At 38.2% G+C, this 20,750-nt stretch overlaps 1 protein-coding gene and 1 long non-coding RNA gene across 2 annotated transcripts in view; one reads left to right on the top strand and one right to left on the bottom strand.

The window, feature by feature from the left end:
* Nucleotides 1-7,811, bottom strand: part of LOC131776728 (inactive tyrosine-protein kinase transmembrane receptor ROR1) — an 18,455-nt gene extending 10,644 nt beyond the window's left edge. Inside the window, exon 1 of the mRNA XM_059092953.2 lies at nt 6,662-7,811. Coding sequence (XP_058948936.2) covers nt 6,662-6,725 — 64 coding nt within the window. The 5' untranslated portion in view covers nt 6,726-7,811. The remainder of the gene's footprint in view (nt 1-6,661) is intronic.
* The window catches only part of LOC136281344 (uncharacterized), a 21,268-nt gene extending 518 nt beyond the window's left edge, over nt 1-20,750 (top strand). Inside the window, exons 3-4 of the long non-coding RNA XR_010717694.1 lie at nt 50-969; nt 19,597-20,750. This is a non-coding gene — a long non-coding RNA (uncharacterized lncRNA). The remainder of the gene's footprint in view (nt 1-49; nt 970-19,596) is intronic.

Raw genomic sequence — 20,750 nt, 5'->3', positions numbered from 1 at the left:
CTCTACCGAGCTCAAAAATGACCATCTTTCTCATTCTATTTACAAACAGACGCTATCGACATCGCTGATCTTAGCAGTATGCAGGACGCGTGTCACGTAATAACTTCGTAATGGCCTCACTCATCATAGAGTTTCTGTGGCTCAGTGATAGAGCATCGAAGCGCGGAATCCGACGGTTTGAGGTTCGATTCCTCAGGGGGACTCATTGCCCTACGTGCATGATGAAAAATATCTTTCTCTATGTGGAGAAGACTTATGAAATACCATTATGAAATATCATTTTGTAATGTCGATCATTAAAACGAGATTTCCTTTCCGCGAAAAAAAAGTAAGTAAATAATCGGTTGGAAAAACAAGGTTAGAAAACAGATTAAGGCGGATTTATTAATATCCGTCAGAAAAGTTTTTGATATACACACAAGGACAAAATAAACAATGAATGCAAACCGAGATAAAGTAAAAAAATTCGAAATATTTTAAAACTGTAAAACCATATGTCTGTCAAAACAAGACTTTCCTAGAAGGTCAAAGTCGTGTTGTGACCTGCGAAACCATCTGCAAGGATTTCAGTGGATGGTGGGCAAGATGCACGTGATTTTCACGCCTCAAAAGACAAGCTTCCACCAATCAGAAAAGAGTGCTCACATGCCCAGGCCTGACGACGTCGAAATAGTGCATAGGTTTGCATATTATAATAGAAATCTTGCTCCTTCATTTCGTAGGAGCGTAATTACTCCTTTTCACTCTTGGTTGGTTTTCAATGACCTTTTTCCTTCGCGACAGCTTGCTGACAGCTTTTCAACCTACAGTGATAAGTTAAGTACATGTTTGACCGGATGCTAGTTCTCGTCGCTATATATTCGAAATACCTCGAGATGGAGGCAGCAACTCTCCTTCGTAAGTATTGGTAAAATTTCTCTGTCGGCGTTCGCAGACATTCAAGCGTCCTGGGATTCGCTACCATTGATAGTAAGTTAGAGAAGTTTAAATTGTTTTTAAAACCTTCATTTTCTAGTCCACGTAGCTTGTGACAACAAAGTTTAAAACACAAGAAAACTCTCACTAGTACTACTGCCTGTGCAGTCAGTCTGACGAAAGCATGAAAAGATTCATCCACTGACATAGAATTAGCGGGGTTGGTGCAGTGATGAGAGCACTCACTTCCCGCTACTGTGGCCCCAATCCAAGGCGTCACACGTGGGTTGAGTGTGCTGTTGTTTCTCCGAGGGTTTTTCTCCGGATCCTTTGGTTTCTCTCTCCCCTCCTAAACCAACACTCCAAATTCCAGTTCGACCCGGAAAGAGAAGACAAGAGGAGCCACCCAAGGAAATGTCCACCGCCAAATTCCCATTTTCTCCCATTCATTACCATTTAATTTGCAAGAAGGTGACTTTTTACAGCAATAAGCAAGAAATAAGGTTGAATTTGATGTTAGTAGAAGTAGTTGCATAACTTGATGACATAACTGATCACAAAAATCAAGTAACAGCAAAGCTGATCAAGTCGTCGCGTAAGAAACCGAACAAGAAATGCATTACAATAAATTTTGATCCTTAAAAGCCAAAAACTGAATCTAGTTCAATGGAGATCACTTGGAGAACGATTCGCATGAGAAACGAAAGTGGAAGATATTCAGCGAAGAATTCGTCTACTGTCATGCCCGGGCATATCACTCTTGTTAACGTTTCCAAAAATGTCAACAAACTAGTGCTAACATGTTTAGTCGAACAGGTTTAATTGAATAAAAATCAGAAACAGAAAACTGAAAAAATGAATTTTCAATAGGATTCAATTGATCACAAACTTATATTTTCAATTTCCTACATTTCAAGTCGACAAACATCGGGTTAACCTGCTGTTAACCTGTAAGAGTATCTAATTCCCCTATAAAATATCACCCCCACATCGCACATAATGCCAAAAAAAAAGGGAAATGATCACCAATGACAGAAGCTCTAGATTGCTAAACAAATTCTCCTTGTCGGCACCTTAAGAAATGTATCGAGAACAGTATGGAGGATATGTCTACTGATGCTAGTGTGTAAAAGGTCAAGCAGTATCGATGACGAAATTGACAAAACACTTAAACCATATCTAACAAAACAGCCTCACAACACGTTTAAGCTTTGGCCCAGAATGGGAATAGGGTATAAGTCATTTGTAACAAGTTCGTTTACGAAAGAATTCCGCTTAGACAATTTTCTTAGCAGCCCTAATATCTTAACATGCTCTCTAAAAACTTTCGATTTGTGTCCAAAAACATGGTAGCGTCCTCGGCCTTTTGTTCAATATGTTGAGGGAAAACCATTTCTTTTGAGTTAACCTTAAAGCTGGGTGCATGCAGCCAGTCTAGGCAGCAAATTATTTAGGCAGCACCCATGTTGTTTGGGCAGGCGCCGGGAAAATTGGGTCTAGTTCACGAAATCGAGACTTAAGGCTAGTTACGTAATCACAGCAAATATAGCAGCACAAACAAACAAACAATGCTTTTTGCAAAACTTTTTCCTGACATCTACGTCTATTTTTTTCCACGGAAAGTTTGCTGCCCAGGTCCTACAAAGTGCACAAGAATATATGTTATCGATGATTTCTGAAAGAAACCTGCCCTAGTTATTAGAGAGGTTCTGAGTCCTCTGGAAATTCCCTCAGTTTGCTAAGTAATTGTACTGCTTTCAATTCATTCATTCAGTATTGTAAGAGCCTCCTCTTGGGGTATCACTTATAGTTTCTATTTTCATGAGTGTAAATTATTTGTCATTTGACGCTTAAACATTCGCTGATGATCTGTTCATGGTAGAACCCGCTAATGTGAACAACATTCGATTTTGTTTGGATTTGACCCCATTTATTCAGTCATATACTATCAGCTGACTCGAATCTGGTTAAATCGAACTCCATATTGACTTGAACTAATTTCGCTTTCCTTCGGCTCAAATTTACCCTGATAACTCAAAAACGTCGGTCTTGAGGAACAGAACATAAGTGATTGACACGTCCTAACCTTTAATCGCAATTGCTACTAATAAGATAAAAAATGTAATCTATTTAGCAAAATTTCACAAGTCAAGCCTTCTTTTAAAAAGCCCTTGAAAAACAAACTAGATGTTCGAAAATGACTGTTGATTGTGCAAGAATGGTAAAAAAATATTATGCTTTATTTTGATAAGGAATGTTCTGAAGAAACTATTGATAGGAGGGTAGAAATGTGACACCAACCCATAAAACTCGAATCCCCACCAAAGACCAAAAAATCTTTCATCAGTTCAGTAAGACAAATGCGCCCGGTGATTTTTTGCTTCCAAATTCTGTCAAGCTTTCACCTTCAAAGGCGCCGTCTTCTTGCCTCGGAACAGGACAAATTTTTGTCGGACGTGAAATCAGACAGATTTTTCAATTTACTAGCCACGATTTGGAGAAATTGTGCAATCAGGAAAATTGATCTCTCTTTTCAAATGCAGGTCCTTCAGCTAGAAGGCCGCCAAAATAGTTGGTTTTACATGGCAATCAAACGGTGAAGATGGAAGATTCGTTCCTCGGGATGTGGCATGACGATCAGTTTCAGGATACTCAGAATACAACTATCATAGCTCCCAAGTTTACGTTTAAGCTAAATCTCCAAGTCCAAATACTGCTCAATTTGTATATCCATGTGATTGGCTGACATTGGGTGGTTAACAAATATTTTGCTATTTTTCAGTGCGCTGCAATTGACAAATCTAAAATTTGTCAGCCTATTGCGCCCAGGCTCTAACTCGATCCATTTTCTGTTTCCCTTGAGATTTCTAGCTAGCGGGGTTCTATCGTATTATCGTATCCCATCATGCAATGTCTTCAGCCATTGGCGGATTTATGTCAGGAAGGGACTGGGTAACCCATATTTTCAGAAAAAGACCAGAATCCACTGCTAAATGCACTAAGATCTTTTCCACTGAGCATATGTTATGAGAAGAACAACGACCACGACTCAGACTTAGGATTCGAATTCATCGCTCATAAAATCAAGTTGATTTCTCAGTTTATCCAAAATGAGTTAAAAACAAAGAACTTTGCGATTACAGCCAACTCTAACAACGAGCAAGAGACAAGGCTAAGCACTGGTAAGGTCTAAATGTAATAGGAAAAAACCTTTAGCTCTTATGGTGTGACGTGTAAGATCAGGTTTGCGCTCCACTCCAGATTTTCTATGTTGGATCTTTACCAAAAAGAGGATTAAGTTAGAATTAAGCTCACTTTTCTTAAATTTGATCTGTGTTTCTTACCGATCAGGGATCTTTTGCCAATTCTTTCCAATGTGGTATATTAAATATATCACATGTGAAATTAATGTTTAAGTGAAGATAAAATTGTTTTTAAGGGTTTATACTCGGATAATCCAACTGCGGCACAGCTTTATTTGTTTTGAACCATACTGGGTACGCTTTGCTTTTTTAAACAAAATTTGGGTCGGCCATAAAGAGTGAATTGAAACACGGGTTTCAACGTGTTTACAAAAGTGACCTCGCTGGCTGCAAGGTCAAATGGATCAAATTTGCTGTAAAAAATTGTAATCATTCATGCAAGGGAAGGCTCTAGTTCGATTTCATGGTGCGGTAAGTTTTTAATAAGTGCTTGGATCTCTTTCTTCCAATTCGTATGCAAAAAAAGAAAAAATTGTTCGACTTGAAGGAAGTTGAACTTTGACCTATCGGCTACTTTTCGTTCCATACAGACATAAATAATTTGAGTGATTTTTTTTCCCGTTGATTCATGGAGACTGCAATGTCAGGTCTAGGCGAGGCAACTTTCCACCTAAAGTATAGCTGCTTTCGTTCTTTTTTCAATTTTTTGATATTCATTTCATCTGCTTTCTTTCACAATTGTGTCAACACGATTGAAAACTTGTCGACCAATTAGAAAAGGGCCCCCCGCCCCCAAGTTCACTTTCAACACTTTCAGCAAAGAGGACTTACGCGAGACGCATGCATCTCAGTCACGTTGTGTTATGCTCTTTAAATTAAAATTAAAAATAGATTTTCTTTTTTTTTTCTTTTTTTGATGATGTTAAATCGAATGAATTACGTATGAAATGATAAAATTTGCGCCTTACGATGAAGCCATTTTGAGCAGAAATTCGAGAAGGCGAAAGTGAAAAACCTCCAAATTCAACAAGGGAGATTTTCGCGAGGCGATTGTCACGTTTTTTGGTGCGCTTTAAGTAAAAAATGGAGAAACCCAAAGAACACTCTAGATTTAAATTGTTTGGTTTTGTGTTTTTGTTTTTTTGTAATGTTCAATCTGATAAGTTAGGTTAGTAGCAATGATGAATGACGATTTATGATGAAGCCACGGGAGAATTCGAGTAACGAATACGACAAACATACCAGTTTTTTTGTCACAGAGGACTCCATGCACATGACAGCTTTTCATTATTATTTGTTTCTACGTGCAATTCTACATAAGTGGCTGAGGTTATAGAATGACTTACCCCTAGGGGAAAAATTTAACAGCTGACATCTGGGCTTAAAATCCTACATTACGCCAACGAAACCACCTCCGGTACTCAAAGTGCTTTTGTTTCGCCATCGAAACACCTCTGGTTTTTAAATTTGATGAAAGAATTTGAACTGTTCAGAAGGAAATCAGACCTTTGATTCCCAAGAGTGATTTATTGTTACTCGAGCTAGTAATACTATGTGTCAGGCTCATTTGATATCGCTGAAGATACCTTTTTGGGAATTAAACAAAGACGTTTATTGTACTCGTATCTTTTTAACAAGAAGAACATGGACAATGTAACCATTTGTCTTCTGATTCATTGCTATATTTCCCCATAGCATGACAAGAGACACGAAAACTTGGCGGAAAAAATACAATAGTTTCAAAGGTCATTTCAAAGGAAAACAAAATATTCCAGATCTCTATAAATGGAAACTCCATTACTGTCGCTCAACCTTTTGGCACTGCCAATGAGAGCGCACGTACTGTTTACGTTTCATGGTTGCACTAATAAGCAAAATAACATCAAGTTTTACAGCCAATATAACAGGAAATAACTTCCTTTTCCTTTTGATTAATTACATAACATTAGCGAATTACATAATCCGCAAATTTTAGCACAAACTCGCTAAAGAGTGCTGATCTTTGTGCTTAAGAGGTCTTAGTTCTTAGGTCGCGAAAATTACGAGCACGTTTCATGATTCATGTTAGCGGCTTGAGGAAATATGCTTTTACCGAGACGAAGATACAATGGAAATTTCAACATTGAAATGCTTAAAATACTACTTAGAGGAGATGTCTCACTGATCACAAACTATTGAGAGAAATGAACGATCCGACTTGATCCCAGCGTACGGTAACTTAACTCGTGTTGTCAACGGGCCGGATCTTCCCAAAAACTAATTGGCGAATATCAATCATTCTCGTCCTGGAGAAATCGAGGACGTGGTAGATTTTCAAAGGCACTAGTAATGATTTTTAATATTTAGTAATTATTGTGGACATACTCTTCTTTGCAATTATTATGACTATTTCCTTCAAAGAAAAAGTTCACGTTTTTTTTTAATGCCCATCTAAGTTCGAGCAACTTTCATCTCCTACTGCTCAATCTGATCGTGGCACGCGCGCTATCATGGCGCTAAATTTGCAGAAATTAGCCCCGCTCGCGATCATTTTTTTTACTCACCTGATGTAGTAAAACAGGCCAAGGCACAAATCGAAAATACCGTTATCGTGTACTTTAAATCCATCTTGACGAGGCAAAGCTCACGAGAAGTTCACTGTTGAAAGGTGTGCAGAGATGACTTTTGACAGGCAAGATGATACACTGTTTCTTTTAGACACGAGGCGATTTCAGTAACTCGAACTCTCCGTAACTTGAACCTAGTGATAATTTGAGCCACAGTGTTGACTTCCTCTGTAGAGTATTTTTCTCGGGAATCTGTTACAAATCTCGACTTGCTTGAAGTGATATTTCCGAACTTTCTTTAATTTTGACAAGAAAAATCCGGTTCACTTCTCCGACCGCTATTCTGGCATACGTAACAACGAAGCCACATTTCTGAATGATTGACAATTAATGTGGCGTTTGACCCTATGTTGCAAGTTCTCGTTTACATTCAATTCTGTCCTATTGGTTTTCTAGTTTTTGTCTCCTACGTGTACCTCTCGTTTTCTTTCCCTACAAGAAGCCTAATTGAAAAAAACAAATCATTCCAACAGCGAATACCGGGGGGAAAAAATCTCACATAATGTTCGCGGTGCAGCCTTGTATCAAAGAATTCTTTCGATTCCAAATCGGTCTGATAATACAAATAGTATTAAATTATTTTTCCTACTTACTTTCCTTTGTTTAAGAACCAAAAACTTACTAACATCTTTATTGAATTCCATAACTCCAGTCTTATCAATAGATAACTTCTCCTTACGTCATGTTAATACTATATCACTTTCAATACTACATGCTAATACTATATTGATCAAGTACCAACCTCTCCTATTAAACTAGTTTTGCAGGAAAATAGCGGCTAACAGGGTTAGTAAACAGTAAGATCTTGGGTTTCCTTTAGCCTGGGGGTAGCATTTCGTTTACAAACACTGACGAAGTTATACCACTCAATTTTGCCCTGAACATAGTTGCAAAACCTAATTTTATACCGGAAACTTCACCCCCATCACACCCATAACAGTCCTCGAAATATATGATTGTCGTCCATTTTAACTGTGGCGCGTGTCGGTGAGATTCAATATGTCTGGATGTTATCCAACACGCAGCTAAGGAAACGAAACTGATTGAACACGTGTGCATGACCAGGCAAAACATTTTGCTTACCTGTGGCTGAAACCCACAAATAATTTGCCAATTAACAGCATCTATTTTGCTTTGCTTTGATGTTTTATTTATACTTCCTCAGTTAAGTTTATTATGTAAAATTATTATCAACATGTCTCCCAAAGAAGCGAGCCACAACTGCGTCAAACAGGTCGCCCCGCAGGAATGTAATTAGAGAGCCACCCAAGCGTTCAAAAAAAGCGGACAAAAGCGGGGAAGACTTAAGCCCCAATTGGAATTAGTCCAATAAAGTCGAGGCGTTCGATAACTGTTACAGTTCGGAAGAAGTATGATTCTCATGTTATCTCTTCACGAGGTGATGCTACTAGCGTCTCTTGTTGTGGTTGTTGTGCAGCAAAGTTATACCACACCGTAACACTCAGAACGAAAGTACACTCTCACTTGTCCTAAAACAGGCATGTTCAGTCCAACATGGGATAGACTCGAGGTCTAGCGTCCTAACCATAGAGGGAATGTTATTACATGTTTTGAATCTGTTGAAAACAGGATTTCTCTCTCGACGGGAAGCCTCGGTCAGAATGTGAGAATGTGGTATCGCAACTAAAGGAACTCATATTTTCGCGACTAACAAGTAAAAATGGAATTCTGCCAATTCTGTCTGATAATGCTACACACTACGACAGTTCTAAGTTTCATAGCTTTGCAGAAAGTTCCCCTGATTACATTTCATTTCCTATGATCTTTCCTTGAACCCAAAAACCTGCTTTCATCCTAAATTAGCGTTAATCCAATTTTGAACAACGGGCGCCGTCGATACCCAGCCGAGACATCTCACTCGACTTTTCGGTATGTAGCATCGCTGCGTATTTCTACGAGTTGTGGTATATTTTTACAAGCCCGCTGGGTGCATCAAAATACAAACAACGATTAAAAATACTCGCCAATACTATGCAACAAAATTCCTAATCAGTATTTGACTATCCATCTGCCTTATTTTATGTACTTGGGCGACAACAGCGAAGCAAAAAGAGAAGCGGTTTGTGACAGGTCTTGCAAGGCGCTCGTGTGGAACTAATTATCTAATCGACTGAGATTAACCTATAATCTCCCCCTCTATAACCCAAATTAACCAATTCTGCATTCTTAGAAGTCTAATGTTTGCGTGTAAATTGCTTCATGGGGACTGAACAGTACTTGAACCTTAAAAAAATGTAATAATACGAAAAAAAATAAGTTAAAACAAAAACAAAAAATGGAAAGTGCATTCATGTTCACTCTTGGTACAAACTAAAGCCCACATCCTTTATCGAACTTATATCATCCTTTATCATATCTAGCACCATGTAAGTAAGTTTACTGAAACCAGTCACAGCTGAAAATCACGTGTTTTGGTATGTCACAAATTTATCTTGAAAAAGATGTAGAACCCCCGCGGTGGAATGGATTAGCGTCTGGGAATTCAAAGTGATCTTTGCTAGAAATCATTTCTGGCAAAGATAATTTTTGAAAACAAAAAAAAAATAAAAGTGGGCTGGAAGCTTTATAAATATGAAAGATTGACTATATAAATACAGAAAAACCAAATTAATAACAACTTAGGTGTATTCTCTCCATCTACAATCGGTGGGTTATGACCTACACATCTTGCAGAACGACATTACGAAATCGCGCATTCTGCAGGGTGTACACTTATCTCAGACGTCATCCTCAGGGTGCGGATACACGTAGGCTACGTCTAAGGTCCGTGTATCATTTGTCCATTCAATTTTCGTTTAAAATTAAAGATGGAAAATTGATGTCAATTTTTGATTTTCGTTATATTTTATCGTAAAAAATACGAAAGTGCCAAATCGAATTTTTTTTTACTTTTTTTCCCTTTTGATAGAATATTGAAACATAACTTATATTTTTACTTTAGTCCTGTTGACAATAAAGTGAAAAATGAAACTGAGCGACAAGTTTGCTTTTCCGACAATTCTGCAGTCTGTGGCATAGCTTAGTTTTTCTGTTTTCGGCGGAAGTCTAAAAATTGAAAATTGAAAATCGCAATCAATTGTCAATTTTTGTTTTTCGGCCAAAATACTCAAAATCGTTGTCAGAACCACCCAAGAGGGTATTACCCATTCGCACGGTAATTTTGGCCCCCAGTGCCCTCTCCCCATGGCCAGGTCCGTTTCCTTGCTTAAAGGGTTTGGGAAGGAAGTGAGAGTTTAACTGTCTCCGCGGTCTTTCACGACGTTTTGGAGCGTCTTCCTCAGTTCTGTCCATTATAGCGAGCAGAAAGACTTTGGACGTTAGCTAAGAAGTTAAAAAGATCTTAGACTTCGTATTGGAGCATATTGGAGCGGGTGATGTAGCCATATCGACTTTTCAGACGCCATACTGTAAAACATGGTTGGAATGAAGGTGAGGGAAGAGGGAAGGAGTAAGGCACTTTTCGGTAATGCGAGACGAAAAGGTGGCGCTCTTGCGAAAATTATTCCTGCGGAAATAACACACAAGAATGTGAAGGGACCTCCCACGTTCCAAGAACTAGTGGCAGACAGGCGGTGTGCGCACTCTGATTGCGTTGCATCATGGTCGTAAAACGAAAAGCGAGTCATTTACATCCTGTCGCGGTTGAGTGAACATCTCTGGTGGCAGCAAGATAGCGCGAATAAACGTGGAATGTCATGGGGATTCACTTCCTTTTGCCATTCCTTCGAAAGTTAAAAAGTGTTGGCAGGCCAGCGCGACTCCTGTTATTCCTCCGTGACAAATTCGTTGTTAGGAGGCAACTGAAGAGATTCAGAAAGAATCGAAACTGCAGCCTTGCCCAAGAATCTATTCATTTGGCAGCAGTTACACTCACAGCCGATAGCTGTGTGAATAATATCAAATTCGCGAGTTATTTAACAGGGAATCAACCCTTTGACATGCAAACTCATTACAAAGAGACAGCTACCTTCTTATACACGAATTATTTTTCATGTCATACACTTAAAGGCGTAAATACGGGACTCGCAAAAGGAGAAGCGTTACGTCCTCTAAGACCAAATTCGTCACGCTCAACGTTTAATAAAAAAAACATACAGATTTTCAAATATGCTTAAAAGAATAGAGAATACTTAAAATCAAGTTTTGAAAACCGTATCTCTGGAGTTATCTTCCGCAGTAGAGACAGTATACTTGAAAACAAAGAAAATAGCGCGCACACGTGAAAATATTACCTTTTGTAACAATCTCATTCGGCTTTGTATACAATAGTAACGCTGTGTAACGCAACAATAGGCCTTTTCTTGGTCATAATAGGTCTCAAACACTAGCACTTAAAATGCGCGAAACACATGTACCGTTGGAGAGCGTATGAGAGCGTTTAGTCAGAGCTGTTGACGAAGGATCAAAGCGGCCATCCAAATCTTTGAAAGGCTCCAAAATACGACGTATATCAAATTTGACCTTCTCGAAAACTGGTCTCAAATTACATACTAAAAAACAGTGATTGCGTTTGTCCTTGAAAACCATAGAATACGCGACAAATACGTACAAAAAATACTTTTACACATTCAGAATAAATCAGGTTATATTTACCTGTGGTGAAAGAAAAAGGAGCGGCCAAACTTTTACAGAATGTTCAGTCAAAATCTGCATCACCGCCATATTGAAAATGAAAGGTGACGCTACATCGAAGGCGTTCGTCGAGGGTAAGAGTACAGGGTAATTTTGGTCAGCGGGGACATTATGAAACCCGCGAATATTGCGAAAGCCCGCGTAAGGATGACATCTAAAAACAGAAGACAATTTTTGATTAAGCACTAGAATGCGTAATGATGGCGGCGACTAATCATTCTTCTTTAAATAAATCGGAGATTGACTTCCTTGAGGAAAACCTTGAAAATTGTTCTGTTGAAAACCAGTACTTCTTGGGTTATTTTGACGGGAAAAGAGACGAGTCCGAGTATATGCTCGAAAGGTTTCTTCTTATTAGTTTCACATGCTTTGTAAAGAAGGCCTTGCACTCAAAGGAGTCAAATCACAAGAGGTTTTCGAAAAATGGTGGGCAGTTTCTTTTATTTTTAGCTGATTTGTTTGCCTTTATCAATTCGGTGTAGGCCTTTTAGAGACTTGATCTTTCGCCGCAATTTTGTAAAAACTTACGCAATGCTTCGGGTGTAAAAGTGTTGAAATATTTAAAAGTATTTCATATATAGGAAAGCCCTTGGAAAACACCAAGTGTGTAATCTAGTATAACGAAATACTTTTTCAAATTATACATTTGCAGCGTCTCCCGTCTTTTAACACAATGGTGGTAATGTACCGATCCAATTTTTTGGCAAACCGTTTACCATCGTAAGCAATGAAACTCGGCATTGCCTCCACGGACCAACAAAGGTGAGAATTCCTTTTCAAAACAGAGTTTGAAATATAATGAAACGTACCAGTAGTATTCGATTTTTGCATAGCCCGCGAAACTGTTATAATATTTCTAGGTATTTTCGTGGAGGAATCCATCGAGCTTTTCGCATACTGAGGAAACAAAATCGGAAAGGTCATTTACATCCATTTACTTCAGAATTCCCCATAAACGTAGGGTGTGTACAATTCTTGAAATTCCCGTTCGTTATTTCACGAATTATCTGACGTTTCAGTGTTGGCAAATTTTTCGTATTACGTAAGTAAAAACATTGAACTTCTCTCAACGGACTCAACGCTGCAAGGAGAATCTCTCTCATAATTTAATTTTTTAAGAGACGACATTACCAAAAGTGAGTTTATTGTTTGAGAGAAAGTTGTCTGAAAGGTCAGGTCTGGTGAAGAATGTCAGGTCAGCAGAGTTCATTCTTCGAGAGTATGAAACTGCTACCGTCACCAAAACTGCGAAAGAGCCCTTAAGCAGGAAGAGAAAAAAAACCATTAATTTAGCATGTAGCATTAAAAACTGATTCTCAGAACTTCCCATTAATTGTTTATTAAGATAATCTTCGATGTGAAATATATCTATGTAGTAATTTTTATCTATGTATAAGTCAGCTAAAAGAATTTCATAAGAAACTGTTTCTCGTAGATCTTTCCTTAAGTACGCTCTTGCATTTAGAATTGAAAATCCTCATCTTAATACTGTAAAAATATTATCGTAAAATATTTTCAATGATATCATGGCACAACGCAGATAGAGAACATGTAATAGGTGAAACAAGTCACGGATTATCCTTGTCGACAAAAGTAATATCGCCTGCTACATTATGTTCATACTTAATCTCCGTCCAATCGAGGTAATGCTCAATTTTTAATCAATTGCCATATTAGAAATAACAATCTATCGCTTAAACTCTGAACGTAATTGCGTTAAATTTATTTCATCAGAAATCCAGATTTTTAGTAGTTTTGGGCGTGGTTGCTTTTATTGAGTTTACCATATACCTAAATGTTTTATCTGAAAAGCTTTATTTAAGGAAAGGTATTTCTGTTCACAATGCCTTATTTCGTGCGAAGAAAGTTCGTATTTAAAACATCATTTCCGGTGTTTTAACATCCTTTTGACAGATTTCGTGGAGATGTTATTACGTTGTAGTTGTGATCGGCCATCCGTGAAAAGGAGGCGTCAAATGTATTTTGTGGAATCTGTCATATAGGTTAGCAACGGATAAAAAATGTAAATATCTCAACGTTAATACAAAGTCATGAGTGAAAACGAAGTGTTCCTTTATACTCTATTTTGCGGCTTTAAAATGCTAAATAGGGCCTTCATCACGAAGACAACATCGGGCGGGAAAGCGTACTCCGAAATTCGTCAAAAGGAGGTCATCTCGGGTAGATTTCCGATTACGAAATCCGACCTCCCCCTGATCTTGTGCTCGTGATAAAGGCCCTATTTAGCATTTTTGACCCGCATAATAGAGTAGAAACGAACATGTACTTCGTTTTTGCTCATGACTTCGTATTAGTGTAAAGATATTTGCATTTTTTTTCGTTGCTAACCTATATTACAGACTCCACAAAATTTTTGCGATGCCTCCTTTTCATGGATGGCCGATCACAACTACAACATAGTGACACCTCCACGAAATCTGTCAAAAGGAGGATGTTAAAACACCAGAGGTCATCTCGGGTAGATTTCTGATGACGAAATCCGAGCTCGCCCGATGTTGTCTTCGTGATGAAGACAACATATTGACGAACTATCTTCGCACGAAATAAGGCATTGTGAACAGAAATACCTTTTCTTAAATAAAACTTTTCAGATAAAACATCTAGGTATATGGTAAACTCAGTAAAAGCAACCACGCCCAAAACTACTAAAAATCTTCTGGATTTCTGATGAAATAAATTTAACGCAATTACGTTCAGAGTTTAAGCGATAGATTGTTATTTCTAATTTATAATAAAGTTCGGATATAACGCGCGCTGTCATTGGTTGAAAGAGCGTGCTCTATGAGAGTATAGAGCATAGAACTGAGCTAAAGCTGTCACGCCATCTGCCAAATTGTACCATGTTCGACCTTTTCTGGGACTTCTTTTTAGCTTTTTTCCGATAATTGAAAGTGAAATTTCGGAACAAGCGAGCCGGCAAGTAGTAACAGAAGAACCAAAGAAAGGTTTGTAAACATCCCAGGCGCCGTTATTTACGTTATTAAAACGTGGGCAGATACGAAAATCCTCAAAGGAAAAACAAAATAGACATTCCGAGTTTTAAAGATTTTCACGCTCAGTTAGATTGCAAGCTTACGTACGGTAATGAAAATCAAACACAGCCAACACTCGTATAGTATATAAAGTTCAGAGTTCAAAAACAAAACAGAACAAAACAGAAATGATGAAAAATATAATCAAACTGGCATAATTGTTAAAATTCATACTAATCATGACGGTGTCTGAGCAAATATGATCATGCTGAAGTCCATCGCGGCTCACTTATCGTGCCGCCCTTCGAGTGAAAAAATAAGAGCTCGCTCTGATATCCTTTCCAATGTGTTGAGTGGAAAGTCACTTCAGTCACTGCAGCCGAGTTTTGCGGCGCTGTCATCCCGAGCGATCTTCATGCTTCGGTGAATTCAGCTGTCGTTCATTTAAAAAACACTCGCCTTGAACAGTTTGTTTTCTACCTTGTCATGTGAAAAAACCCGCGTGTTTTTATGAGCCATAATTCGGCTGAAGTTCACTGAACATTTCTCTTCAAGATTCTGAATTAAAAACTTCAGGCAAAAGCGTTAAATTCGACCTGCCGAATTATTTTAGTTTGTAAACCATCGCAGAGTGTGAACTTTGATGGTTTTTGAACTTTGATGGTTTGACACTTTTGACAGCTTTTGTCTTGTACAGCCAATCAGATTATTTGAACCATTCTAACAGGGATTCTGATTGGCTTATTTTAGCGTGCTCTATGAGAGTATAGAGCATGCTGACGACACTGTTCTTCGCTTTGGAAAAAAAGTTTGTTTTGAAAATTGAAAGTAATACATAGGGAATTTAACGGATTCTTTATTATAAAACAAATAGAGAAGCCTTGACTGTGCTCTGTTCTGTTATAAGAAGTGGGAAGAAGTGGGAAGAAACACTCGACTACGTCTCGTGTTTCTCCCTACACTTCTTTCGTGCTCTAGCCGCTTCCTGCGTGCTTTATAACAGAACAGAGCACAGTCAAGGCTTCTCTATTTGTTAAATGGTAATTGATTAAAAAATTGAGCATTACCTCGATTGGACGGAGATTAAGTATGAACATAATGTAGCAGGCGATATTACTTTTGTCGACAAGGATAATCCGTGACTTGTTTCACCTATTACATGTTCTCTATCTGCGTTGTGCCATGATATCATTGAAAATATTTTACGATAATATTTTTACAGTATTAAGATGAGGATTTTCAATTATAAATGCAAGAGCGTACTTAAGGAAAGATCTACGAGAAACAGTTTCTTATGAATACGTTTAAAATTCTTTTAGCTGACTTATACATAGATAAAAATTACTACATAGATATATTTCACATCGAAGATTATCTTAATAAACAATTAATGGGAAGTTCTGAGAATCAGTTTTTAATGCTACATGCTAAATTAATGGTTTTTTTTCTCTTCCTGCTTAAGGGCTCTTTTGCAGTTTTGGTGACGGTAGCAGTTTCATACTCTCGAAGAATGAACTCTGCTGACCTGACATTCTTCACCAGACCTGACCTTTCAGACAACTTTCTCTCAAACGATGAACTCACTTCTTGAGGAGTTAATTTACGTGCCATCATACAATTGGAAATTTTGTTCAGAAAGCGAAATTATCGATTGGAATACGGTCGAACGCTGAATGCGAATTGAGTGAGCAAACAGATACTTTGATATCTCGGACGATAACAAATTTCCTGCCTTTGCGAGTTTGGACCATTCAGTTGTCTGGGAGTTAATCGACCTTAACATTTATCTTTCCTCTCCATTCCCGGTGTTTTAACATCCTCCTTTTGACAGATTTCGTGGAGGTGTCACTATGTTGTAGCTGTGATCGGCTATCCGTGTAAAGGAGGCATCGCATAAATTTTGCGGAGTCTGTAATATAGGTAAGCAACGAAAAAAAAAAGGGGAATATCTCACGGCTAATACGAAGTCATGAGCGAAAACGAAGCACGTGTTCGTTCCCATTCTGTTTTGCGGGTCTAATATGCTAAATAGGGCCTTCATCACGAAGACAACATCGGGTGAGCTCGGATTTCGTAATCGGAAATCTACCCGAGATGACCTACTTCTGACGGATTTCAGAGTACGCTTTCCAATCGGGCGAGCTCGGATTTCGTCATCAGAAATCTACCCGAGATGACCTCTGGTGTTTTAACATCCTCCTTTTGACAGATTTCGTGGAGGTGTCACTATGTTGTAGTTGTGATCGGCCATCCATGAAAAGGAGGCATCGCAAAAATTTTGTGGAGTCTGTAATATAGGTTGACAACGAAAAAAAATGCAAATATCTTAACGCTTATACGAAGTCATAAGCAAAAACGAAGTACATGTTCGTTTCTACTCTATTTTGCGGGTCAAAAATGCTGAAAAGGGCCTTTATCACGAGCACAACATCGGGGGAGCTCGGATTTCGTAATCAGAAATCTACCCGAGATGACCTCCTTTTGACGGATTTCGGAGTACGCTTTCCCTTCGATATAGCATCACCCGAAAATGAAGCTACCACAATGCAAAGCAGTCGGAGTGTGCACACCGCCTGAGTGGCAGATATATTTTGGAAGGAACCGCTAATGGGATTTACGTTCACTCCAAGGAGAGAGTTGCATTTAACACGTTAATGCTGTTAAGTGCGCATTCAATGTTAATTCCTTTCAGTACTGTTAATAGATCATGTTGAGTGTTGAAGACATGTGCTGACTGCTCATTTCTTATTGACAGCCGGGAAAAAAAAATGAGCCTTGACAAAAGCCTACAAATTCACGCTAAAAGCTTAAAAAGTATTTTGAACCCTGAAGGGTGCTCATATAGACGGCTATACAAACAAAGAACTCATGGTAGAAAAAAGAAGAAAATAGCAAAAAACAAGCAATTAAGTCTAATAAACTTATACTTATCCGAGCAACGACGTCCCGCGTGCATTGCTAAAGCTCATCATTTGACAGGCGGTTGTGTAAACTTATCCCATTCTAAAAAAAAAACCTCCTAACTGACCTCGAACAAAAGCCTTTCTTGTTGGGAAACCTTTCTTTTAGCAATAAGCTCACCTCGGAGTCTGTTTTTCTTTGAGTTATTACAAGATCCTTAATGTACTCAGCACTGAAGTCGTTCATGTTTGGAAAAGTGACTGCGCGGTAAACACGAATTTCCCGCTTCTTCCTTTCCAGAGAAATGTAGCGTGGGAGGGGAGGGAGGGGGGGAAGGGGCAAAAAAATAAAATTCGCATGGAGGGAAGGGGATCTGGGGAGAGGGCGCTTGGGGCAAAAACATTACCGTGCGAATGGACCCCTCCCCCTCCCTCTTGGGTAGTTCTGTCAACGATTTTGAGTGTTTCGGCCGAAAAACAAAAATTGAAAATTGATTGCAATTTTCAATTTTCAATTTTTAGACTTCCGCCGAAAACAGAAAAACTAAGCCATGCCACAGACTGCAACATTGTCGGAAAAGCAAAGTGCAGCTCAGTTTCAAAAATATGGTATTTTTGCATTTGTGTGGTTAAGGCTTTTCTCAAGGCTAAAAAATCTTTGTATAACACCGCAGTTTATATGACAAAATCATTAATTGATCGGAGTTTAGGTCAATCAACCAACGTTGTCCATCTGAAGCTAGTTCAATGTAAGTAAGATTGCCTTTGAGAAAGTAGAATAAAGAGAACTGTGAAAAACAGTTCTCAAACTCATTGATAATGCATTAGGCAATTAACCAATTGTATGGCCTGGTTTGGGTCACATGGATGCCCCTTGATAACCGGTAAAGAACAGAAACACGCGTGATTAGATATCCAAACACGCGTGATTAGATATCAATCGGAATTTTGTTCCCAAGTTAGGAAAACGGCTTAGAAACGGCCGAAAGAACTTCGTTAATGTTGTACCGTTTTTGAGAATATATCTCGTAGATTAAAGAAATTTCTGGAAAAGACACGAATCAACAGGCATTGGCATGCCCTGTCGGCGGTTACCAAAAAAGCAAAGATAATCGATTAGATAATGGGATCAAAGGTCCCTAAAAATATAATTTACTATCTTTTACTAGGAGAGTAGGATTAAGGTACTTGCGGAGATATTTTAGTCGTGGCAAAAAAAAAATATGTCTTTATTTACTGGATTTTTGAAATATCACATCTGTATGTTTTATTTTTCTTTTCAGATTTGGATTCTAGAATTGTACATATGTTAAATATGGATTTTTTTATTTCATGGAGCTCTTAGACACCAAAACCATAGTGTAACTTGAGGCTACAAGAAAGAATTGCTTAAAGGCAGAAGTTTTTCGAAACTTGTAATTTAAGGATTTTAAACTTTATTAGATTTGAAAGGCTGGGCCGATTATAAAAGCATTAGCTATCTACGGGCCAGACAAGCTGTAACTTTGATTTTAAGAACGAAAAACAACACTTTTTTTGTTTTCTTTGATGAGTATCTTTTCCTACCTATCTTTGGTAGTTCAGCGCCCGAGGCAAAGGACCCAAAGGAAATTTCAATATTTTCATCTATCAACCAATAGGAATCGTTTCTACCCCGTCGTAGGTTGGATATTAACCGCGAAGTTAATTACATGCGAGCAATTAGTCTACCCATTCAGGAAGTGAAGTGAAAGGTCATTTAAAAGACAGACATTTTGGGTGTAAAACATGCAAACTATTTTATCGCAGCTCAGTCTTTGGGGAAAGAGAAAAAAGTTCCCTATTTATCTTCTCTTGTACAATGAAAGGAATAAGTGACAAATTTCTTAAATTTAGCTCTAAAAAAGCAGAGCCTGAGCATTTTCCAAGTAAAGTATTGCGTGACATTCACGCCAGTGTGGCCCCACATAAGATATGTTACATAAGATACGTTATATAAGATAAGTTAGATAAGATGAATGATTTGCGGCAGCTGGCTGATTTACGAGCAAGTTTTTCCTTTATTTAAATGCACATCATAAACCATGTATATGTTAAACATTCGGCATCGCATGATCATCATAAAAGTGAAACGAAATGTTAATCTGCATCGCGATAAATAATTATTCAACTTCAATTTCACACTGTCGAGTGGATTAAAAAAAGAGTGTCCATGATGGAGGTAATCTATTTTTATAACGAATAGTAGGTCTTACACGCTATAGTCTAACATATCAGTGGCAAAGATTTTCATTTCTATGATCAGTTCCATTTATGAAGTAAGCTCATGTTCCTTTTTTTACCGCAGGAATTTGGAATATCTTCCCTACTCGATATGGGCAAAGCCCGCATGTAAGACACTTACGTGCCAATCACAGTAGATTTACCCACCTGATGCTGAAAAACAGGTACTGCTAAATACCACAAGAAAGATGTACTTCAACTCCATTTGTGGCAGCAAATTTCTAGAAGAAGAAGAAGACACGTGAAGATCGCTGAAGAAAAACACTTGATACAAAGGGAATATGATACAGTTCTCCTAAAAATTACCTTTTTAGTCTGTAACTCGAACTATTGGTAATTTGAAGCTAAGGAGATGACGTTAGTTTGAAGCTGAACGAATTTAATATTACAAGAAATGATTCCGCTATGCTAAACGGAGCCACAAGCTAGTCGCAGTTGTTGTATTACAAAATGTCTCAATGGTGCGATGGCTTTACGGCTAACGGTTAAAATTTTGCCGGCCAACCCCTTTTTTTTTTTTTTACAAAGTATTAAGTTATTCTGTTAGTTAGTTTAATAGGATTTTTCCATTATAATGAGTTTTCCAGTTATGACTGTCTCGTCTAACTTCTTAGTGGAAGTGTTTAGTTTGTCTACTGACCTTCCTTTGGACCCACTCGAAATTTCTTGTTTTGGCTAACGCAGTCACAGGTTGATACAGTTGATCTGAAGAATTAGTTTCTCTGTTGATCATTCGAAAGTCTCGTGAAATTTGTTGTTCTAACAACAAATGCCATTTGCTGTTTAATTTCCAAAGGTCAACCACCTAGCCACCCATCCAAATCCATCATTAGCAAACATTTAAGCATGTGTTTTAGAGCTTAATGCTTTAGAAAATTCTAGTTGAATATATCGCCACCTAAGCGAGGTCTATTACAAAGTTCAAATGACACGCGTCCTGCATACAGCTAGGATCAGCAATGTCGATAGCGTGATATTTTTGGATATAAATAGAAGTGATCCTAACAGTATGCAGTATGCAGGACACGTGTCACTTGAACTTTGTAATAGACCTCGCTCACCGAAGAGTCTTTGTGGCTCAGTGGTAGAGCAATCCGAAGGTCTGAGGTTCGATTCCTCATAGGGACTCAGAATTTTTCTTTGTCCCACGCTCGTGACAAGACAAGGAAACATCTTTCTTAAGACGTGCCTAGTTTGTCTACTGACCTTAGTTTAGAA

Source organism: Pocillopora verrucosa, chromosome 5 (assembly GCF_036669915.1).
Source record: "Pocillopora verrucosa isolate sample1 chromosome 5, ASM3666991v2, whole genome shotgun sequence".
Taxonomy (NCBI): domain Eukaryota; kingdom Metazoa; phylum Cnidaria; class Anthozoa; order Scleractinia; family Pocilloporidae; genus Pocillopora; species Pocillopora verrucosa.
Note: the sequence above shows the minus strand (reverse complement) of the source record. Positions and strands in the feature narration are given on the sequence as shown.